Source organism: Carassius auratus, unplaced genomic scaffold, assembly GCF_003368295.1.
Source record: "Carassius auratus strain Wakin unplaced genomic scaffold, ASM336829v1 scaf_tig00003893, whole genome shotgun sequence".
NCBI lineage: Eukaryota > Metazoa > Chordata > Actinopteri > Cypriniformes > Cyprinidae > Carassius > Carassius auratus.
Window position 1 is genome coordinate 30714 of NW_020523566.1, and position 25761 is coordinate 56474.

Below are 25761 nucleotides of genomic sequence, written 5' to 3' on the forward strand. Positions count from 1 at the left end.
TCAAACCAGGACTGCATTATTGAGAACTGAGTTGTGTTACAAAGATGATTTCGGTTAAAATTTAATTCCAGATCGTGAATCGACATTGTGAAGATTTTCAGAAACATTTGAAGTTTAAAATATATCTCAATTAAAAAACTTGAAATATTGTTCAATTATACATTTTACTTTATTTTTAGAGGTAACTGCAAATATAAAGTCATTCACCTGAATACATATATGCGACCCTGGACCACAAAACCAGTCTTAAGTCGCTGGGGTATATTTGTAGCAATAGCCAAAAAAAACATTGTATGGGTTAAAATTATCGTTTTTTCTTTTATGCCAAAAATCAGAAGGATATTATGTAAAGATCATGTTTTATGAATATATTTCGTAAATTTCCTACAGAAAATATATCAAAACCTAATTTCTGATTAGTAATATACATTGCTAAGAATTCATTTGGACAACTTCAAAGGGGATTTTCTCAGTATTTTGATTTTTTATTTTTTTTACACCCTCAGATTCCAGATTTTCAAATAGTTGTATCTCGGCCAAATATTGTCTGATACTTCATACATCAATGGAAAGCTCATTTATTCTGCTTTCAGATGGTGTTTACATCTCAATTTCAAAAATTGACACTTAAGACTGGCTTTGTGGTCCAGGGTCACATATTTAAGTACTAAAATATGCAATATTAAATCTGAATATATAGCAATAAGACTAACTCATACTGTCATAATATCATATAATACAAATCTAAAAACATATGTATAATCACAAAACAATATATAATATTTTACTGTTTGGTCCCCTATTCATTTCAGTCCATCTATCCAGACAAAAAAGAAAAAAAAAGAAAAAACACATCACTGAATTCCTCTTCCTTACATGTTCTATTCTGTCCTTGTTTGGGAGATACTGTATGATGATACTGTAAAAAAAAGAAGCTCCTTTACTCCTTTCGCCACATATCCCTGAATAATGAGAGCCCACATACTGTATATACAGTACACAAGTGCTGAGACCTGCCTTTCCAGCTATATGGCATGAATTTCGAACCGTGGGCTTTTGAAAAGAGAGAGTGGAACACAGATTTACAGAGAATTCATCATTAAGATGCATGCTGGAGAATTTCCTCCCATCCCATCCTTTTGAGTCGCTTCATTAGGGAAGAGTCAATATGCATTAGTCATGGCACGAGTCGCTGTCCCAGCCATAATTAACGAGAAACGCAACCAGCATGCCAGCACCTTTGATACACCATACCATCTGTCAGCAGCATTCGGTAAGCCACCATCCTGTGAATCTAGCAGATTCGGTTCATTCCAGAGACCATTTGAAGCTTGTGTATGTCTCTTTGAAGCCATCTAACCCATGATTTGTCTTTTGTCTCTTTCGTGACATGCATTATTTTTCTGTGGGTCCCTTGTTGTTCCCTCTACAATGGTCCTGGTTTATAAACCTTTAAAGGGGGTTGAAATGCTCGTTTTCACTCAATATCCTGTTAATCTTGAGTACCTATAGAGTAGTACTGCATCCTTCATAACTCCAAAAAGTCTTTATTTTTATTATATTTATAAGAGAAAGATAGTCTGTACCGATTTTTCCTGGAAAAACAGGAGCGCCTAGAGGCGTGACGTGTGGGCGGAGCTAAAGAATCACGAGCGCGAGTAGGCTTTTGCGCTGAGAGCGTTTGGAAGCTGTGATACAGATCCAGAGGCTGGAATTTAAAAAGAGTAGCATCAGCAAAGGTGTCTCTATGTGGTATGTACTGAAACTGTATATATTTGCTTAGCGGGTTTGGAAAATGACTAAGTTCCACTTTATGTCGTCTTTTTTTTTTTTTTTAAGCTGTACATGTGGAAAGTGCAGTTTGATGACAACATCGCATGTTGTTTACTTGATGTGCTTATGCGCTGATAGCTAAGTTAACGACACAGAGATATTTGAAGCAGTTTTACTCACCGCATGCGGTTCCAACCCTTTTTCGTTGGGACTGCATTATCCTTAAGAAATAAACAATGTGCAATCCGAAATGCAGGGAACAAACAAAAACACTTGCACAACTCCGTTGATGCTCTGTAAAAATAAACTCCATCCACTGGTCCCTTAATGCTGTTTCTCTTTTGGTAATCTGTGCAGGGTTGTCTTGCCCTGGCAACCAAAAACACACTTCTTTTGTGACTTTTCGTGACGCTCTCGCTCTCATCAGTGAATCGCTCTGATCAGTGAAGTCTGTTGTGCTCTCTCTGCTCTGCTATACGGGAGCGAGCGCTCTTCCGGCAGAAGTGCCTCAGGACCCATATAAGGAAATTCCACTCCATCTAACGTCACACAGAGCCATACTCGAAAAAAAACTTTCCGAAACTTGTGACAAACCGGAAGAGGTTTTTTTGGAACAGAAATACTCTTTCAAACATACAACTTAATTTTTGAAACTTTGTCCATGTTTAGCATGGGAATCCAACTCTTTAACAGTGTAAAAAACTCAGTATGCATGAAATAGCATTTCACCCCCCCTTTAAGAAAATGAATCTTTTGCCCTAGTAGGCGCTGAAAGTTTATGGCCTGGATGCTGATGGCGCAGACAGACGTGAGAGGTGTGAGTTATGAGTTGAAAGGCTTCCCGTACACAATTCATGTGATTTACAATGAAAGAAGACGTTTTATTGATCCGGTCTGTTTTAGCAAGATGGGTGAAATGACCGCTCCCCAAACAACTGTAATAGATGAACTGGTCATACCTTTCTTTGTGGACTGATCCTGGCAGTTTTCAAAGGTGCAGGGCCCCCATGCACCCCAGGAGGACACTTCACACTCCACAGGGCAGGGAATATGGCAGAGCTGGGTGGTGTCAGGAGAAACGCCCAGACACAGGTCACTGTTCACTGGCCGCGAGGCTGAGGAAACACACACACGCACTGTTACAGAATCCCTATAAAAATACATGTACTGCAAATGGAACAAGAATATACAGTACATTTACCCAAGTATATCATTTACATAACAATTAAAGTCCAAAACTATTTCAGATATTTAAATTATACACATAGAAAAAGTTTCAGAAGATTTTGTTTTTAAAAAGTCTCTTATGTCCACAAAGGCTGCATTAAATCAAATATAGTAAAACTGGTAGTATCGTGCAATATAGTGTTTTTCAGATATCTATACTGCCCACACAATGTAATGTGAAGCATTTCAATATGTTTGAAAATTTTAACATGAAGAGATACAATGACATGATCAACATCATTCTCAAAGACAAGTGCTTCTGATTGCACGTTTTGTTCGAAATTTCCCAAGACCCTTTTTGTCCTTGTTTTCTTTTTATCTGTAAATAGCACTCAATGCAAGAGTGTGTGCAGCTCCGAGCCATAGTTGACTTTCTACAAGGTCAGTGCATGAACAGATCTGCTGCCGATAGCCTTTGACGGATCTTCTCTTCATTCACATGCAAATTGACTCGCGTTCAAAAGGTGTTCTCTGTGTGCTTTGAGCCATTTCTAAAATCATTCAGTTAATACATGTGTTTTGTGTGTGTGTGTGTGTGTGTGTGTGTGTGTGTGTGTGTGTGTGTGTGTGTGTAGATTTTCAGTACGACCTAAGTGATTGATTGCATGGCCAGAATCATTAATGATTTATATGAGCTTGTTTAAAACAGAAATTAAAGTGTGAAGTGCTCCTTTGGGACAAACATCCACCGGCAAGCTCAATTTAGCAAGCTGAATTTGCTTTCAAAAGTGACATGTCAAAAAAGAAAAATAAAAGAAATAAATGAGCTGTCAAATTGACTAAATTGATTTGCAAAAAAAAAAAAATGTCAAATTGACTTGCAAATGTAAGTTCCCTAATTCCCACAAACAGACTTGTCTCCATGCACTCTGTATTTCTTATAATGACATGGCTGTGCTTGTAAGATTTTGAAGTGGGCTTCCTGTCTCAGCGGCTCACGTTTGCCCTGTTAACCCAGTCTGATTAATGACCCTCTCCTTGTAGGTTGACCTTGTTCAGGTGGCACAACACTCGCTTGGAGGCCAGATGGTCTGCTGATTTCCCACCCAGGGTTTCCCTGGCCTAATTATAGCACCAGTATCCCATCAGTCCCTCTGTCCACCTGACAGCCAGCAACACATTCACCTACTTACATCACCATCAGCATCATCATCAATAATTTGGGCCTGCCTGATAATAATTTGCTGCACGGATGCTCTGTAACAAAGACACTTCATTGAACATCTCATAAAGATCCACAACAGGGTGCAACATTGATTAGAATCCGGAGAGTGACACGGCCGAGCGAAATAATTGAACACTGTTGTTGTGTTCTGCTCTCTGTGACTGAGATGTGTTAATGGATAAAGATCGCAACAGCAGTTGCTTTCCCCTGTCGTCTAAATGTCTGAAGCCACCCGTGGGGAAAGGAAATCAAGCACAGCTTCCCCAGGCCCAAATAGTAGAGCAGGAAGTCGTACGGGAAGCAGCATTGGCAGAGAGGAAGACAACAAGCTGCTTTTGATATGCATAATGCATATTTTGTGTTCAGTGCCATTCCTGCATTCATTACATGGGTTTTGGAATCCATAATCCCAAAATGATTGAAAATAAATTTGGAATGCAAACAAAGCTTTCATAACCGTGGAAACAATATATTTCACTGATTCTTCACTACTGGCAAAACAGAACACAAACTGTTTAGGGGAGATTAATGTAAATTCACAGGTATTCAGCTATGTTTGTATGCATCTACTGCTTCCATTTCCGCCTGCTTGAATTTCATTTAATATGAGTCAACACCGTCGGACACACACACACACACACACACACACACACACACACACACAAATAAAAGTTAAATATTCACTAATAATATAACAATTCTAATGTTTATGCAAGACTACTATTTCAAACAGTTTAATGTCAACAGTTTCCAACTGTTAGACCCACTTTAAATGAAGCACATGCATCTTAAACGTTTCAAATAACTTCTCTATTTTTATTTACGTCTTTAAATTAATATATATTTTAATCAATACTATACAATGTATACAAAGGTATAGCTCACCTGAAAATGTACATTCTGTCAACACTTACTCAACCACACACAAAATAAGAACTCAGGTTTTAGAATGAAATGACGGTGAATTTTCTGTTTTTGGGTGAACTATCCCTTTAAATTGAATTAGGAAATAATGTGAAGTGATAATTTATACAAACTTAAATGTGTGATAGTTAAAATAAAAGTGGATATGCTCCTGCTTTAAAAAACTAATGGCAGGAAAAGGCGGTGGACATGCCTCAAGTATCAAAGTTTCATATGCACTGGCCTCACACATTGTACTGAAATAGCCAGAGTGCAGACAAACATATGCCGCGTTTCCACCGAAATTACCCGGAACATTTTTACCAGGAACTTTTTTTCCCAGGAACTTTTTTCCGCCCAGACCTGTTGCTTTCTGCGTTTCCACCGCGGTGTAAAGTACCGGGAAGATTAGGCAAATAGACTGGTGACATAGGTCTGCGCGCGTTTCTCAATACAAAGTACTGCTGATTTGTTTGTTTTTTTAAAGTACGCTGATTTTGGACGTGCATCCTCGGTAGTTAGTTCAGACTTTGTGCATTCGACTCGGGAGTGTGATGTCCGCGACGACGCAAGTCCGGTAAATCTATAAACAGCAGCGTACTTGATAACTTCAGTCAGATCGTCTTGGCTACTGCAATTTTCCTATTTACAATAAAACGAAATAGGATATAAAATACCACTGCCTCCTTTGGTTTTCATTTAAGCATAATAACAGCTGCAGAAATGTACTTAGTTCAGGGATATGTGTATATGCAGCCATTACAATGAAACGAAATATTATATAAATTTGCCTTTTTTATTTTCATTTTAACATATAGATAAATTGAATACAGACCAAAGAAAACCTGTTAGATTTACCCCGCAGCTGAATTATATGTTATGTTTAACCACTAAAGACACATCAGAGCCAGCGGCACATATCAGAAGGTCTAGCCGATTTGAGGCTGCATCTCGGCGGATACATGAGGACTGAGCTCTCGCTGATCGAGTGGAGCTCACCGTCGCAGAGATCGGCGAAACACATTTTTTAAATAGGCACGGTCTTTATAAATAAACCATAGATTTGAGTTTTAAACAACTACATTCTCGCCTGAAATACTTTTAAAATTACATTTCATGACACAATAACAGTAATATTTGAAAATGATCCAAATAAATGGTGGTTGAACTCAACCAATGCTGCGTGAACTCAGATCGCTTTGGCTACTGCAATTTTCCCCTCAGTATATTTACAATAAAACGAAATAGGATATAAAATACCACTGCCTCCTTTCATTTTCATTTAAACATAATAACAGCTGTAGAAATGTACTTAGTTCAGGGATAAGTGTAACGTATATACAGCCATTACAATGAAACGAAATATTATATAGACTTGCCTTTTTTATTTTCATTTTAACATATAGATAAATTGAATACAGACCAAAGAAAACCTGTTAGATTTACCCCGCAGCTGAATTATATGTTATGTTTAACCACTAAAGACACATCAGAGCCAGCGGCACGTATCAGAAGGTCTATCCAAGGTGAGGCTGCCTCTGGGCGGATAGATGATCACTGAGCTCTCGCTGATCGTGTGGAGCTCACCGTCTACGAGATCGGCGAAACACATTTTTAAATAGGCGCTGTCTTTATAAATAAACAACAGATTTGAGTTTTAAACAACTACATTCTCGCCTGAAATACTTTTAAAATTACATTTCATGACACAATAACAGTAATATTTTGAAAATGTTGATCCGAATAAATGGTGGTTGAACTCAACCAATGCTGCGTCAACTCAACCAATCAGGATGTTTAGCGCCAAAGTCCCGCCCCCGAAAGTTCCTGAACTTTAAAAAAGTACCACCTCGCCAGCAGGGACTTTCTGGGGCGCATTTTTTTACCCGGAACTTTTATTTAGTTCCTGGTTCCTGCGGTGGAAACACACCAAGTACCGGACCAAGTCCCTAGTTCCTGGGTAAAGTTCCTGCGGTGGAAACGCGGCTATAGTTGTCCAAATTCTACAGAGAATGTATGATCCCTGAGAATGAATGATTAGATCTGCTTAAAGCACACAGTGTCTGTCCTTGAGTAAACCACCGCTCCTGATGCTCTCATTGTCTGGCTTTAATGTATAGAAATAAATACCTGTGAATAATTCCAAAGGCCCAGTGGGGAATCAGCTGAAAATGTCCAATCATGTGGAGCTTGAAATTAAATCCTCTCAAATCTGTCTGAAACTCCCAGAGGGGGAAAGTGCATGATTGATTTTCATTGATTAAAAGGGAACAAGGTAAATAAGGAAAAAAAGTAGGTTAAAAAATAATTTTAATAATAATATTAATATTATTATTATTATTTATGTGAATTAATTACATGATATGCAGATTAATTAATCAAATCAATTGCAATTAATAACATATAAACATATTTGGTGAGAATGGTGATGGGTAAAACAAAGAAAATCAAAGGAGAGAAAAAGAAAACAATATGCACAAAAGAGAACAAGACAGAGCTGGACATGGTGTGGGAAAAGCTTTAGGGATGTGTGTGTGTATATGTGAAATACGCAGAGAGTGTGTGTGAAAGTGTGCAGGTGTTCTTGCCCTGTGGACAGGATTTTCTTCATCTCACAGTTCTTCCATCTGTCACAGTGTGACTCGTCAGCGTGCCAGGCCTGTCACCTCCCACAGCAGGAGCTGCAGTTAGTGCCATGTGCTTCTCTTAAGGCCACATTACAGAAGGGATTCCAACACTGTCTGGCAAAACTTCAGCACCGACAGGAGGCTGGACATTTAGGTCCTGATTCAACAAGATGCACATCAAAAAAGATGCAATCTAATGAATTGCATGTGCACTTTTTGGGTGAATTGTGGTTGTCTCACTAAATATTTTCAAGGTGATCATACAATATAAAACATTTAATTAAATTAAATGCTGTCCAGCATCAAATCAGCATGTTAAAATGATTTGACACCGGAGACTGGAGTACTGGCTGCTGAAAATTCAGCTTTGCCATTGCAGGAATAAATGAAATTGTAAAAAACTTAAAAACTTAAGTTTTTAAATTGAAAGAATATTTCACAACATTACTGTTTTTACTTGCATTGTTTTACCGTACCAACACCAAACTTTAGAATGATAGTGTATATGTGAAATAATTAAATAAAATACAGATAGGACAATCTCCAACCAGTTTCAAAGCAATTCCATATAATATAAACTAATTTCAGTTGCAAAAACAAAGAGCATTTGGCATTATTTATTTACACATCCTTCAGTCCATCATGCAGAACAGATTTTTCAATAAATCTGAATGATGAAAGTCAAATTATTAACTGTGCTCAAAAGTGATGCATGAGCTACTTCATGGCGGATTTTGTTCTGGAACTTGATCTGCTCACAATGATCTTGGTGCTACATAGAAAATATATATGTTAGATTTCCTTAAAAATATATTATTTTTGTGTTTCGCACAAAAAATAACAGCATACCGACAACGCAAATGGACTACACTGACTACAAGATGCCTATGTTGATCAGCTGAAAGACATCATCTTTAATTATTTTTTTTTATTTCATTTTTAATCATGGCTTACAGTAGCTGTCAAATACACCATTGTGATATAAATGTGGCTCATTTCACAAGGCAAGCTGCTTTCAGTGTGCTTTTACTTTCTGTCTGAGGTGTGACCAAGCCATACCATGCAATGACTGCTTGAGGACAGCTGGGGACATTTGAATAAGACCCCTGAGAGGTCGGCGGTTCAGCTCTCAGAGCAGATGGCAGGGGAGTTTCTGTGTCAGTCCGAGAGTGAGCACAGGCCCGGCACCAGCCTCGGCGCTGACACCTCCCTGTTTCTGTCGTATTACTCCAGAGAGAATCCGTGTTTGGGTGAATGCGCACCTCAGCATTAGCATTTAAATTCCACAGTAGCTGCCTCATTCATTTGTACAGCACTGCCTTCTTTATCCCTTAATTTCTCCCTGGTGATCTAATTTCAGCCTTAAAAAGCAATCCAAATTCTATGTTGGCTTGAGTTGTGTACCACAATACAAACATCAACTGATCTTTGTCTAAAAGCTCGCATTGAGCCTCCAATTCTGTACTGGGGCGGAAGTGACCGGAGACAAAAATGGTGATTTTATTAAATATAACTTTTATATAACAGAAAATATAACAGAAACTTTCCAAATATCATAGAAGTAGCCATGCAATATTTACTATGCTTAAATCTGGCATCATATGCAATAATCATATGCTGCCCTACTGTTGATGTCAACACCAACTGGGAACATTTTTGGAAGCTGGGCTCCAATTCAGGGGACTGTGCCATCATTGCAAAATGGGTCTTGGCAAGTTTTGAGCTGACTGAACGTGTGGTCACATATTGCACATGGATTAACTTTTTTGTGTAAACGCTAGAATAAAAAAATACATGCACAACAAATGTAAGATGGTGTTGACTGCAACCCCTGTTCTTACTAGCAACAGAACGGTTGCCACATGTTTATCTATTAGATCTGGATTAAGTTATATTCGCTGAATAGAAAGTGTTTGTGTGCTCGTTACTGTGTGTGGAACCTGTAGCAAACGTAAACAATTGGTAAAGATGTGAAAGGAAATGATTGGAGAGAGAGATTGGATTGGTTTCAGGACATATCATTGAACCAGCAAGTGCACTGACCACAAGCAGAGGGTTAAGACACTGAATTTGATAGTTTAGTTACCGTCTTTGCTCTTGAGGGAGCTGAGGTTAGATGAGGTTTCAGTCGGGGCTTGAACACAGTAGACCTCCCTGGTTTGAACCCCACCTCCACAGAGCCCTGTCTGGTTGCTCCGCCGACGGTCCTGTTGGCTGAGGAGCACATCCACCCTGCAGTCGCTCCACTCTGTCGTTCGCCAATTATACCTGCGGAGACAGAGGAAGGAAGGACATTTATTGAGTATTTAATGTTCTGTTAATTTATCTTCCGAAGGCTAAAGATTGAGAGAAGACTGAGGTTGAAGCTTGTGTTTCGTTTTTTGTTTTCCACACAAAAATAAACTGTACTTTGGTCTGTCCTTTGGAGTTATAAATATAGATGATTTTAAATAGACTAATCAGGAGGCACGTCAGTCAGAATGTGCGCTAACGTCATGGTTTTATTGAGCATCATTGAGTTTGATGGCTGGGCTGCTGCTTTTTAATTGATCATGTTAGCGAAAGCACACCAGGGAAACAGCATCAAAAGCTGAGCTACGGATAGATATGTTGCAACAAAAATGACACACTCTGTACTGATTATTATCATATGCATGTTTGATTGGATTGTTCCCTGTCCAGAGATACCTAATGAAAAGTAACCATGGTGTTATTGTAGTAAAAGTGTAGTAACCATGGTGCTATTACTATTAACAAAAACAAAAACCAAAACATTTTTGCTAAAAAAAATAAAAAAAATAAAAAAAAATAAACTGAGAAAAAAGTAAAGCTAAACTAAAATATTTATGAATACATATCAGTGTTATTTTAGTATTACATGCATACTTTTATAGTTTATATTAATATTTTTGACAAAGCTTTAAATTTAATATATTTGGTTTTATTTAAATTTAGTAATTATTTGTGTTTTTTTTATATGAATATTGCTATTTTTTATATTACTATTAAGTTGTGTACTAGTAATTTTATGTTATGCACAAATATTTCAGATTTTACAACACACTATTTATTTATTTGTAATACAATCTGAAACCGTTATAACCATATCCAATGAATGTATGGTAATATCGGTAAAGGTCTTAGTGCCTTTTCTAATGAAATGATAATACGCATAAATGAGACAACAAAACTTCTGGTTCAGGGTTAACAGTGTGAGCATTGGCTGAAAAGGTAAGAACCTCCTCTTTACCGTTGGCCTTTGATCACCATTTCTTCTCTACATGTGTCGCACTGATCAAAAGCTGGAGGGCACGCTCGGGGGGGGGGGGGGGGGGTGGGCAAGCGCAGGTAGTGCGTGTGCTTAAATGTCCAGAGACCTTCAGTAACACGTCTTGCTTCCAGCTTTTAGAAGAGTTCAAATACGAATAGTAAAAAGAAAGGAGAGCGCCCTTTAAAAACATCTCTTGACCATGAGCATGCATTCTAAACTAAGAGAAACGGTCTCTTGCTTTGCTTCTGTAGTGTAAATGATAGAATATGAAACATTTATTTCAGTTTCTGAATGCAGTGGATTGGATTTTATAACCAATAGAGAATTCCTGCTGACTTTCCATGGTAATGGCTCTCAACCTTTTTCACAGATTAAAAAAAAAAAATTAAGTCCATTTGACCTCATAATGCAGAGCTCCATATTCATGAGCTGTGATTCAGTGTGTATTTGAGTGGGCTTCTAACAAGACTGCATTCAGAATTTTCCTTTGAGGGCCTCACTTTCCATTTATGCACAATACTTGAGCTACACATAATGTGTGAAATGAGAAAGCTTTCTTATTTAGGATACTTGAATGAGTAATGAATGGACTGCATAGCAAATGATAATGGTTAAATAGCATAATGCGCCATCAGCAAAGCAGTTTCCCAATATGTATAAATATATGAAATATCAATTAAATGAAGTTGATTCAAATAAACAGATTTGACAAACGTTCACAATATTTTAAAACTGATGTTTTCGTTTTAACGCATCATAATTGTACATATGCAAACGTAAATGTGCTGTATCAGATGTCAACATTTACAGAGATTAACGATGCAAAATTGGTCAACTTTGAATCAAATAAAAGATGAATTAGTGACTATCACAAGATGTGAAACCTGATGTAACGAGTTTTAATAAACCATATTTCAATGTACGCTCACATGAATCAGATCTGAGATTTACATTGGATGGAAACACAGCGAGTAATGATGAAAAACTCTGCACAGAAATCCATGTGTAGCATTTGAGCTTTTCTTTTTTATTATAAAAATATATTTTTTTAAATCCTGCCATTCGTTTAAATGTTCGAAATAATCTAATATGTATTTGTCAGTTGTGTAAATGTACTTAATGTCAATGTATCTGTTATGCTTAATACTGCCATTCTCATATATATCCCTTTAAGAGATTTATGAGATGCTTAACAGTAGGTGAATATTAAATTTTAATGGTTACAAGCCATTCTTGGCCACCTGAATCTCACTCTGGGGGACGTCTGGTCATAAACCCCTGCTGTAACGTTTTCTCAGCGACAGCAGTGAAAGCACATGTGGGGTTTTGTGAGAGAGCATGGCTGGGCACACACTGGGTCAGCACTACAGGAGCACCTTTCACCTATATCAAATACAGAGGGGCACATGCTCCGCTCTGGTGAGATCCAGTGCAGTGAGGTGATGAGTGATGAGTGATGGGGAATGGACCGGCCCATCTGTGGGGGAGATCAGATTAGACAGCGTGTGGCCTGTCCTCTCAGACGTTCACTATTCATCAGCTCACCTCCTCCAGGGTGGCGCTGTGCCAAACCACCAACACGCTGCCATCTCTCCATCTTCCCCAGCAGGACCTTCACCCCCACCCTCTTTTCACTTTTTATTCCTCCATCTGTGTTTTAACACCTTCATGCTATCCAAAAGCCGTCAACAGATGAAGTCGTTATACAGAGAGCTATTATAGAACAATGCAGGCCTATATATATATTCATAAACACTTCTGTATGTTTAATGTTTTTGAAAAAAAAGGTATCTTATCTGTTATGCTTATATATATATATACACACACAAACATTTCCTATAATCATCAATATTGAAAAATAAATCAATTTTAGGAAAATTTGACATTTTTCCCTTTGATTCTTTGATCAATATAAAGTTATAAAAATAACAAAAAATAAAAACAGAAATCATTATAAATTACTGTCACATTCGATCAATTTAATGCATCCTTTAAAACTAAGATTATATTTTTAAAAAGATTCAAACAATTAAAAAGTTGAATATCATGAATAAGATATATTATATTTAATGGAGTGAAGATTAATGTGAAGAAAAAAAAAAAGTAATTTAAAGTAGTTTAACAGAAGGCAACAACATAAAATGTGAAAGGAAAAAAATGAAGCCTTGAAGGATAATGTGGCACTTAAGACTGGAGTAATGATGCTGAAAATTCAGCATTGCATCACAGGAATAAATTACATTTTAAAATATATTCAAACAGAAAACAGTTATTTTAAATTGTAAAATTATTTCACAATATGGAATGGTTTTGCTGTGTTTTGAATCAAATAAAACCAGCCCTGGTGAGAAGCAGAGACTGCTATATATATATATATATATATATATATATATATATATATATATATATATATATATATATATATATATATATATATATATATATATATACAATAAATAAAAATCTCGCCGTTCTAAAACTTTTGACTGGTAGTGTAACTGTTTTCAGTCATATAGTTAACCAATATCAACTTTAGATTAACCATACCAGTTTTGACATCACTGAGTGTAAATGCTTAATATTAGGTCTAGTATACATTTAAATGTCATGATCCAAGCAGCGAAGCAGAATGGATGCAGCACTTACACTATACATGGCGGGAATTCTTCTCCTTGAGGAGAACACGGTTCACTCTCCTCCAGCTCAGGACACTCAGCCCCTCCACCCACTGGGAACTGCTTCACCTGACGCGTGCGTGTCCTCTGTCCCTTACGCCCATTCAGATCATAGCACTCCTTTGAGCATGCAGACCAGTCTGACCACTCGGTCACTTCACAGTCCTTTGGGACGACACAGGCTTGATATGTCACAGGAAGAGTCTGCTGGTTACAGTGGCTGTAGGGACACAGAATAAAGTATATAATTGATCAATGAATCCAACGTTTATCCAACAGACAGACAGATATAATAAAATATAATAATAATACAAAAAAAAAAAAAAAAAAAAAAAACCGAATTATTAGCGAAAAACTTAAAAGTATAAAAACATGGAGATAAAACAGACATATGAGACCTCAGGACCAGGGAGGATGTCATTCGCCTTGTTATCTTTAAAAAAGCTGTATTCAACCGACCCCATCCAATCACTGTATATCATTTTGAATATGCATTGCTGCTTACACTCTGACCTCACATCTTACCAGGAGTTTTCCTCACCCCTGTTCTTTCATTTCTATCTCAGTCACTACAGATTGCGATTCAATTAAGATATGTTTCAAACTATGACTTGCATGAATTTTAATTAAGAGGCATCAAACGCCTTCGACGGTTTGGCTTTGGGGGTTGTTATGATTGAGACTGTGGCCCTCACTAGAGCTCCTACAACATGTAAGAAAGACCTCACTTGTCTTAGTCAGATGAAGAAATCAGAGGCTTGGTTGGTTCACAGGTCACGTCTTTGGTGTCAAAGGCTGATGAATTAAATCCAGGCAGAGACCATTCTTGTACATATATTTCTGTGACCTGTAAGCATCTATTACAAGGTTTATATTTACACCACTGTCACTCCCACACACAGACTGGCATTAAAGCCAATACATAATTTGAGATGTGTGGATAGGAGAGCACAAATTAAGAGCCTAATCAAGTATCTATTAATTTGGTTTGACTGGCTTTATCCATGGTGCGAGGTCTGATTTGAATGCTTTTCTCGTTTCTGACCTTGCCATTCCATACATTTGATCCAGGGCAGGGTGTTGCATTAATACGGTCATCAGAATCAGCTAAGCCTCTTTGGGGATTTCAGCCATCTGTGAAGTCAGTGAGTAGCTCTAATGTACCGATCTGCCTGGGACAGTGCACATCTCTCTCCATCTCCCTGTGCTTAATCCCATATAACAACAAATACAGGCAGATATGACACATCCCCATTCTGACTCTAGAAGGGGAACCTACGGCAATCATAACAGACATTTTTGCTTCTGAAATCCTGTTCACAACAACACAATCAAAGTGGGTCTTGACGGGCACGCTGTTTTGCTGAAATTCACTCGGAAAGTCTAAGGTTGCTTGTAGTGATATTCCCATTTCACTTGACAATACCTCTTCAACTAAAGCATATTAAAAGTTTCACCATTTGAGACAGAATGAGGACATGCACTGGAGATATAGGAGCATAACATGCTTATTGAATCAAACCTGTAGATGAAACTTCAATAAAAGATGCTCTCCATTGCAGGCTGTGCAAATGTAATGGAAAAGCACTTGGCAAAAAAAAGGCCATATTATAAACTGCTTAAAACTACTTACTGGTATAACAGAAACTTGATAGGAAAACGATAAGGGACATTTCTGAAGGAAGATGGCCATTACATTTTTGGGTTAGAATAATGCAATTACATTATAGGCAGACAGTTACTTATAGGGTGATGGAATGATGGCAAGGCAATGGGCTTGGGTCATCATACTGACATGAGAGTATTGCTCCATAAATGAGATTTCTCTCTTTAGTTAGTCTATTACTGACAGACTTTCTGAAACTTCCTTGAGGGAAACTCCACTGCAAGAACTGTTTAAAATGTCAATTATCATGCTCCACAATCCCCTAAAGAGAGGGAAATTATAACACAGGGACCGGATTAAATGATTGCTGCAGCTCAGACAGTTAGCATGTAGTGCAGTCTATGAGTAAAATAACGTATAAACAGATAAAAACAAGGAAAACATTTGAAAACATGCCGCAAGTTAATATTAATAGCCCCCAGGATCTATAAAATACCACATGTCTTTCTGTGAAGATCCTTGTTAAGTTTGCTAAAGCTGTAATGTGGAGAATAAAACCACTTGAGAGCATGTGTTAAACATTAAGTTTACATGTGCGGTGGTGTTTCGCGCTTTGAATGAAGTCTGTTTGTATTTTTATCTTTTTGTCATGTGTGTCTGTGTGCGTGTGCGTGTGTGTAATATGCATATCTCACTGAAGGCCAGCTCATATGATAAGAGAATGTGCTGGTAAAAGCAGGCTTGTCATTTCCCTGTGGTCAAAAACAGACATAAGTGCTGCCTCTCTGCTCTCTTATACTTTCTGACACACACACACACACACACACACACACACACACACACACATAGGATCAGAAGACTGACCAGCTTTCATATTGCAAGGAGAGAAATGCAGAAACACTGCAGGTGGGAAGGAGACAGTGTTGACATACAGTATCATGACTGAGTTGATAAGTCTGTATTTATGTTCTCCTTTAGAACCCCCCCATTAAATGGCTCAATGGTCTCAGTTCTCTTGCCTGTGTTGACATTTTTCTGTTAGGGCTGGGTACAAATATTGATTTTGTGATTAATCATGACCTTCACTTAAACAATCACGCAGTAGAGTTGACAGCTCTGTTGGTTTAATAATTGACTTATTTTTAATAGATGTACATAGACTGCTTTTCAAAAGTCTGGGAACAGTGAGATTTTCTATTCTGGAAAGAAATGTATACTTTTATTCAGAAAAGACATTCAATTATGTCATTAATTTGTCAATTATAATTACATAAAAATCTTCTAAGAATCCTGTTTTCAACATTAATAATAACTGACAAAATATTATTGAGCAGCGAATCAGCATATTGGAATTACACTGAAGACTGGAGTAATGGCTGCTGAAAATTCAGCTTTGCCATCACATAAATGAATTATACATTAAAAAGAATATATATAGCTGACTATTGAATCAGAATGAAATAAAATGTACACATTTTCAGAGCTGGAGAACTGGAATCAAACAAGAAAAGCTGTAGTAATACCAAGCCTTAGATCCAGATATCTAACTGCCATTGGTAAACAAATAATAATAAATAAATAGATATAAAATAAATAAATAAACTGTTGATTGGAATAGCTTTCACTACTTTCAAACAATATATTATCAAACCTAAGCAAATCACAGTTCCCCACACAGAAAGAAGCATCTGGAAGAATAACAGTTTTATAATCAAATCATGCATGAACATAAAGAAGAGGAGGCTGACCTGAGCGCCGATGTGCTTCCGCTTCGGTGAACACACGTCACCTCCCGGGTCTGGTAGCCCACCTGCAGGTCCCAGAACTTCAAGCCCTGGCGGTTCTGACGATTCCTCGTCCTCTTCTTTTTGATGAGCTCTCGGGTCTCAGAGTCCCTCATCCTTCCCTTCATCCTGACCCTGTCCCTCACACGTTCTCCTTTGTTTTCCTTCACCTCCTTTTTCTCTTTGTTTTTGCGCCGCTTGCCCTGACGCTCCTGCCTGGCCTTCCGGTCCCGCTTTGCCTTACGTTCTGGTTTCAGCTCTCTATCTTCTCGGGTTTCCCGGGCCTGACGTATAGGTGAAGTGATGCAGGGGCCCCAAGGTCCCACCCTCAGGCTGTACAGGCTCTCGTCCCCGTTGCAGGGGCCCAGCTGGCAGGTGCGGAACTCTGTGAGGTTGGGGCAAGCCGATCCACCAAAAAGTGGTGGGGCTAAAACCCAACGCAAGCGGTTCTGAAGACCCATCCCACAACTCTTGGAGCAGGACGTCCATGGGGAGAATTCGGACACCACGCAGTTGCGTGGGCATGGGATAAGGCAAGCCTGCTCTAACCGTGGCTTGGGCTCAAAGTATTCACAGATGGCATCTTCCGCAGGAACACCATCCGACTTGTGCACACAGCCCACTTCCCGCGTCTGGATGCCCTCTTCGCCTCGAGTGCACACCGCTGGCCTTGGCACACCCACACTGCGCATAGACACTGGCACGCACTGGTTCCAGGCCCCTAGCTGCCAGTCGTACAGCTCTTTGTGCCAATCGCAAACCCGGAAGCAACTCTGTTGGTTGCTGGGCCGCTCCGATTGCTGGCAGTTGGTGTGTAACGTGGTCCAGCCTTCAGAATGGGCACACCAAACTGCTCGGCTTTGACTTCCACCCGGACCACACTCACTGCCCATGCACCTACCCCATGGCCCTAAAAGAGAGACGAAGACAAGAGAGACAACTTTACAATTCAGTAAAAGCCTCATGAACAGATGCCAGTCTTGATTTGTGCTCATGTTCAATATCCTGATCGCATCCGGTTTCACTTCCTGTACAGGTCATAATTAATGTCTGCAACCTACATGCACTTAAGATACTTAAGTTAAAAAGAGGATATGGGCAGCCAGGAGGAGTAACATGCCCACTGTCTGAATCAATATCCCTCTATTCCCAGGGACTGTACAATGCAAAACACTAGGGATGTGTTAGTGAAGACAAGCTGATTTTACTGATAGAGGTCACAGTGACAGAGAGGTCATTGTGGAGAAGGTCACAGAGTACAAGGAGGAGAGAGAAAGATTGGTACTCAAATTGGTACTTCCCACACATGCTGGTTTTGACATGACAAAATGGCAAAATCTCATGAATATTAATTAGATTTATTCAAGTGTTCAAGTGAATAGGAATTTGATTTTGTAGCTTACTACATAAAATCTGACAATTTCCAGTATGTGCCACTGCCAGTGCCAGGATTTTGTTGGACAGTGGATGGATACATGAAGCAGCAGCTGACTATAAATAGGAGAGTTGATCTAAAAATGCACTTTCTGTCAAAGTCAGTGGAACCTTTCACTGTATGAAGAAAAAAGAGGAGTAAGAAGAAAGCAAGCCAAAGAGTCTAATATTTTGGTTTGGTTTCAGGAGGATAGGTTATTCTAGGCTGAAGTAACACCTCTGCATTTTCTAACTGTTCAGTCTCTACAGAGCACTAGAGACATAAGCACACAGTCTGAAGCAGTAAATCAAAGTGAGCTAACAGATGAACTGAAATTCAGTCTGACAATTTGCTGAGGTCATGAAGGGGAAAAAAGCAGTTATACCAAGTGATGAAGTGTTAAACTGCATCTCTCTTCTAATATTTTTTTTCATTTTCATGATATTCCGTAACCATCACCTGAGGTCATTTCATTTGATTGCAGAGTTCAGCTGAGATCTTCTTGCAAATAATCTTTTTTTAAAAGCACTCTCTGACTACAGTGGTTCATTGTGTGCTCTGGTACCTGTCTTTCATAAAGTGCCTGGACCAAAGGGTGATTTATTTCAGAGAAATGAAGGCCATGTGAAGCCCTGCTTTATGACTCCCCTCGATAAGGATGAGACACGCCGATGTAAATGTTAATGGAATGAGCAGTGGGCTAAATTAGCCTACAGCTGCAACCACAAGGACCAGGTCAATACAGATCAATGCCGACCACAAGAAACCGCTCTGGATACAACAAACGGAGCCGCCACAAACTGAATGACCTCAAACACCGGAAAAAGATATACATATACTCCATGCACTCACATGTAGTGTTCTTTTTCACCAGCATACTCAGTACAAGATTCTAATTTATTAAAAAAACTATTTCTGATTTGTTCCATACGCAGTTTGTCACATGGTTAGCCACTGTAAACTCCAATTTTCTGGGGAAATCAAGAGCAATTAGATTGTGAGAGCAAGAAGGAAGATTACAATTCCACACTAGTGAACACATCTGCATTAAACACTAAAAACATAACCTTAAAGAATAGTGTGGGTTAAGTACAAATCAAACTCAATCAACAGTATTCATAGCATTGTTAATTACCTATCTGAGAAAAAAAAAAAAAAAAAAAAGCCATAAAGATGAGTTATACATGTTATATATGGTTTTAAGTTAGGCAGCTCAGATATCATTTTAATAAAAAAAAAAAAAAATTATATATATATATATATATATATATATATATATATATATATATATATATATATATATATATATAAATGTATATATACTTTAACCTTGATTTTTTTTTTTTGAAAGAAAACAAGAAATGAGTTGAAATGTTGATGATGATGATTACTACTACTACTACTAGTACTGTTGTACTGAATGTTTTTTTTTTTTTTTTTTTTTAACTAGAGCTCTAGCTCACAAACAACTGCATGTGTTTGTAGAGGAAGCATAATGGAGCTCCCCAGAGAGAGCGGCAAGAGCTTCTTCATTCACAACGCCTGCAGCTGCAGGTGCTCAGAATAATTTATGAGCATGTCACAAGGCGATGTGGTCATCTACAGGCCAGAGGACACCAGGGAGATGCACAGCCAAACAGCATGCAGGACTGGGCGACACATCATAGGAGCGCGATAGAGTCATAACCACAAATTTGAGGAAGGACAGAAGATGGAAAATGTATTTCCATCTGTAAAGGTTACCGTGGATGTGCAGTGATTGAAAAGCTAGGGATGTGGGAATGAGTAAGGGAAAAGAAGATGGCAGAGAAGGGATAAAAAAGCGAGAAGGAGAGAGTTTTATGGTGGATAAGACTCTATTGTTTGCAGGCCGTCGCTCCAGCTGTTGGATCTACAGCCGCAGGGCATCAGTAAATTAACTCATCAATTTCCGTCTGCTCATCCACCTGCCACTCAATGATTTTTATTATCTCCTATCACACAAACATGGCTTAAATATACACACATATGGCACAAGAACGGACCTGTAACAGATGTAAACATGCTTTTTCAGTTAAATGTAACTCATTTTAGAGAGTTGCAAGCTAGAAAGTTGTTGTTCTGAATATTGAGGGTCATTTTTAATAATAGCCATGCTGGTATCCAGACCAACAGAGCAATTGCAAGTATGGCTTTGTTTTTCACAATTCAGAGATTTGAGGTAACTTACAATTTAGAAAGATGTTGATGTTTACTTCATCAGATATTCTTTTTTTTTTTTTTTTTTTTTGTCAATGAAGATCTAACCTAAGCTAATGAATGCACAATATTTATTGACTCTGAGCAACACATTCTGAATTCATCTGTGTTTTTAACAAATATGTTTCATGCATCATTCAATGACTCACTCATTAAGACAATTCATTCCTTAATTAATCTGTTTTAGACCTAATTAAAGTTTTAAGTTAATTCATTCAAAAATACATGTTACATTCTTGTATTTTGACTAGGGCCGGGACTTTAACGCGTTAATTGAGATTAATTAATTACACAAAAAATAACGCGTTAACTAAGATTAATTAATTACAGAAAAAAAAATCCCGCATTTTTAATAACTTATTTTTGCACCGCGGAACGTTTCTCACTGGATGAGTTTCGGCGGGACCGATTATACTGAAGCACCAACTAGCGTTCGCTTCGCATTTCACCGCAGCACACATCGAGTCTCAAGTATCACCTCAACGCAAAACATATAGCAGCTAGCGTGGACTTTACACTTTATGTTGAACTATGAATTATTTTGTTGTTGCAACTGGCACTTTATGTTGAACTCTTTATTGTTTTGGCCAAGGTTATTGAGAGTTGGACTTAGTATGTTATGGCCTCTGAAGCAACAGAGAGATGTTTTCTAATAGTCAGGGTTTCCAATGTTCTGAATGTAATTGACAGTATTGTGTTTTACTTAAAAAAAACACTTTACAGAAGGTTCCAGCACCTATAAGCTTCCTGAATTTCTGAAATGTACTATTTCTAAATTGTTTCTAAATATGCTATTGCTACACTTCATGGCAAAAATTGCACTGGTCTGCTAGACTTGGTTGAACAAAAATAAACAATATTTTGTTGCTTAAGCTTATGTATTCAGTCATTATTCAATGGTATACTATAAATCCATGTGAAAAAAATTACTTCTCACTGTTCTCAGCTCAAATATTTATATGCGATTAAAATGCGATTAATTTCGATTAATTAATTACAAAGCCTCTAATTAATTAGATTAATTTTTTTAATCGAGTCCCGGCCCTAATTTTGACCAAATCAGTTGAGTGAATGATTCAGTGATTCACTCATAAAGATGTGTGTTGTTCCTAAATGAATCAGTATTTTTGAACAAATCACTTGAGTAATGAGTCGACGACTATCATAAAAACGTTTCATTCCTGAATCAATCAGTTTGAGACAAATCAGCTGAAAGAGTGATTCTCACTAATGAAAAACTCTCTACACCAACTGGTGTGCATATACAGTACTCTAATATACAGATTGTCTGGAGATCACATTAATATGCATTTATTTGGTATTGGTACCTCTAAAATAGGATGGATAATGCCCCATCAGCCGTACTGTACATCAATTGTAAAACAGTTATGGAGCTCTTGATATAATAAATCAAAGAAAGCTTTCTCAAAGCAATTACATTTAGCACAAATATTCTCCCATGAGTACAGCAAATCCATTACACAATTCATTTAGTTCTTTCAGTTGTAATCAAACAAATTCTCAGAGGCCTTCGTTAGTTCAGTAAGGAGAAGCAAGTGATTGTTGAAGGTTATGAGACATGTTTTTTCACAGATATGATTATGAACAGTAGTCAGCTTTAACTTTCTGAGGATGAGAAGACTAAGAAGAATAGGAGAAAGAGAGATGGAGGGAGGGCGACTGGTCACATATAAAATAATTTCTCTTTTGCATCCTCTCCCCATCCCCAATTTGGTATTTCCTGCGGTGCCAGGCGGCATTTACCAGGGAAATATAAAACAGCGTAAAATGTTGCTCCATACTAGCTTGGCTGGATACATAAGCTTTAGAAAATAGGAACATGCTGGGCAGATGCTCTGCATTCGTGTACTTCAGACATTCACATGATGAAGAACTATGAAACACCAAGGAAAAGGTCACGTTTCACATTGTCTATTATTTAGATTGGCACGATTACAAAGTTAAAATGTTATTCCACTAAATTGCATGAAATTCACTGTCAGAGGGAAAAAAAAATATATAATTCTCTGCAGTCTTTTATCAGACTCAGTCTCAGAATCAGGCCAGTCGGGTTTTATCTAATCCCCACAGAGAAATATTGAAGTTGTGCTGATATCTAATAATATTGTGAATCTCACACTCTCACCTACACATTTAATATCAAGACATCTGCTACACCCAAGACACCCATATAGGAGTCATAAAATCTTTTATCCCTTTTTCTTATGCATGCTAAATATCTTTTGTGATCACAGATACTAAGGCTTTTCCAAAGCTTGCTGCAGAGTCTATTGGCCACAAATCCCTTTACAAAGACTTCTGGATTTGACTGTATTACTGTTTCTGGTTGAATGATAGTTGGCTATAGAGCATTTTTATGTTGTAGAGTGATACAATGCCAGTCACAAGGATGCCACTGATTTTGCAGTCTTGCTAACATGCACATCCTAATGTGATGCTAATGTAAGGAATGACGATGTTTGAGAGGCAATATACCCAACCTCATATTGTTCACCTTTAAGGATATATTGTGTCACGTGGTGACCCAGAGGAAAAATTGTATTGCTCTTTTATATCTCAGGAGACTTAACAGAGTTATCACTGTTGTTTCTTGTATGTCTCAGTGTTGACACACATTTCTTCTAAAAAAAATAAATAAAAAATCAATTAGATAATTGTTATACAGTATATACAGTAGTAAGAGTATAGAACTATAAAACATACCATGTAAAAAACTGAAGGCATGTAGTAACTAACTTTATTCAGGAAAATATTTAATATATTAAAATATAAAATATTATAATAATTAAATACTAATAAACAAATTATACAATTCAATATATATTATATTCTAAAATATTTATTTAAATTTGACAACATTAAGCTGCAGCATGAAAAATCATTTGATTTGTAGCATTATCTTGGCAAATCCAAGCACAAAGTGAGACTTTCTTGACATCTCTTCTGAAACTCTAGATTCCTAAAATATTGTTTCTAAAGTGAAAGTCCTAAAATTTGAATGACTTATGCAAAACGTTCTATAATTACTGTATGAGGTATTAAACATATCTAATTTGTGGTTTTTATTTCCTACAGAGATGTTAGGTCGTTCTCATCCCTCTTCAGCTGTAGTAATCCAAAAGTGCAGGGTTTGATTAATCATGAAATGCTATATACCAGCTGCAACTCTGCTGCTTTAACTGTCTGCTTTTAAAGTTTAAAAATATTCCAAAACAAAATCCTTCAAAACCAACACCAAAAAGCTCAAATATGTCAAAACATTTTTATTTTATGAAAAGGAATATTCATTCAATAAAATATGCAAGCTCTTAAGTGTTTGTGTATCTGTATCAGTCTTGCTCAAGGACGTTCCTGCCAAAATGAGTTAACTGTTCTCAGTTCAGACCTCGGTCAAGCTCTCCCACACTCTGAGGAGGACAAAGGTTGAAATGTAAAAAGCTAAACTGTTGATGAAACAAAATCTTGAATTTAAGTTTCCTGGTTGGGAAATAAGTGAAAAGAATTGAGACGGACAATGAATGTGCAAATTCCAATGTTGAATTTTAAAGTAAGATTGAGAGAAACTCTACTAGGAATTTAAAATGACTCATGTATCTTTCATAAAAGTTCTCTGAGCTGTAGGTGCTTTGCTATTACATTACACGCTTCATTTAGGATGCCATGAAACATTATGAAAGCCCATGAATGCATGCCAAACTGTTGTGAATACGCTCTTTTCAGCATCATCAACTGCACTGTGGGGAAGGGGCGAAATTACTTTGAAACATCTCATTATAATTTTTAAAGTCATTGCTTTTTAGAATTTGAGCTTTAGACAGCTCTAGACTGAATCTAACATATACAAGAATGTGCAAGAAATCCTACACGATCCATTAATGGTTGTAGACTAAGAAACTATGTCAGTCATTCTCAAACTCATAGTGGAACACAAAAGGAGAATTTGTGACAAATGTTCATGCTGCTCTTTTTCATGAAGTTGTAACAACTTGGAAATGCTTAAAAATGACACAAACTCAGCATTAGGGTCCGTAATAGATTTTTGAGTGAACTGTCCCCTTTAAACAAGCCTTTGAGCTGGTGTTTCTTTGTAACCTAGTGAACTACATCCATGCACACACACACGCACACACATGTACAGTACACACACTTACCTCAAAAAAATACATATTATTCTAAGGGTCAGTAATAACCGGCCAACTTGAAAAAGCTGAATCATCATTAGTAAATGGGTTTGAGTTTCACAACATCAAGAACATGTACTCCCATAAATCATTGGAATCGGCTATTACTAAAAAATGTGTGTGTGTGTGTGTGTTTGTTTGTCTGAAGGGTTCCATTAGTGAATCTGAGCAGTGTATTCGGCCACTGGTAAATATGTCCACTTCACTCAGAGAGCAAGAGGCATGATGGGATGAGACTATTAAAAATAACAAAACACAGAAGAAAAAAAATGCATACCTGCTTATAATTACATTTTTTCACAAACAACCTCGGAATCAAACTGAAGGAGTGTTTCACATCTATGCTTTATAACTTTATATATTAGATGCAAAATATCAAAGCATCTCCCATTTGAATACATATTTTCTTCAGAACTAATTTTACTGTATAATACATGAACTTGTCGCAATGTGATTTTTAGTAAATGCATGAAGTCAATTCGCACAGGATCATTAACTACTGAATGGATATTGAAATATGTCTTGCTTTCTCTTCGTTTTGACAAGTTTATATGTTTATATGTACTGTTTTATCATTTAATATTTAATTTAATTTATTTTATCATTATTATTTTATTTATTTATTGCTAGGAAATGTTTTTGTATAAAGATTTGCTTGTGCCTCTAGGTCTGATATTTTGTAATTTAATTAGTCAACCATTTTTAAGTATGGCTTAACTATCTAAATATTTTTGAGACCACTTCAAACAAACAGTCTTAGAGCTCTCAATACAAATGCCCTGCCATGTCAATTGAGTAACACTCTGTTACTCTACATTAACACACAGCCTCAGGAGATCTGTGTTTTATTGTGAAACGAGCCCCGTTTGTGACCTC

At 37.4% G+C, this 25761-nt stretch overlaps 1 protein-coding gene across 1 annotated transcript in view; it reads right to left on the reverse strand.

Moving 5' to 3' along the window:
- LOC113070425 (thrombospondin type-1 domain-containing protein 7A) overlaps positions 1 to 17936 on the reverse strand; it is a gene marked incomplete at its 3' end in the record, with an annotated part of 46388 nt that extends 28452 nt beyond the window's left edge. Inside the window, exons 1-4 of the mRNA XM_026243709.1 lie at positions 16996 to 17936; positions 13613 to 13861; positions 9782 to 9963; positions 2733 to 2888 (exon numbers count right to left, since the gene is read on the reverse strand). Coding sequence (XP_026099494.1) covers positions 2733 to 2888; positions 9782 to 9963; positions 13613 to 13861; positions 16996 to 17924 — 1516 coding nt within the window. The remainder of the gene's footprint in view (positions 1 to 2732; positions 2889 to 9781; positions 9964 to 13612; positions 13862 to 16995) is intronic.
- Between the last annotated feature and the right edge of the window lie 7825 nt (positions 17937 to 25761).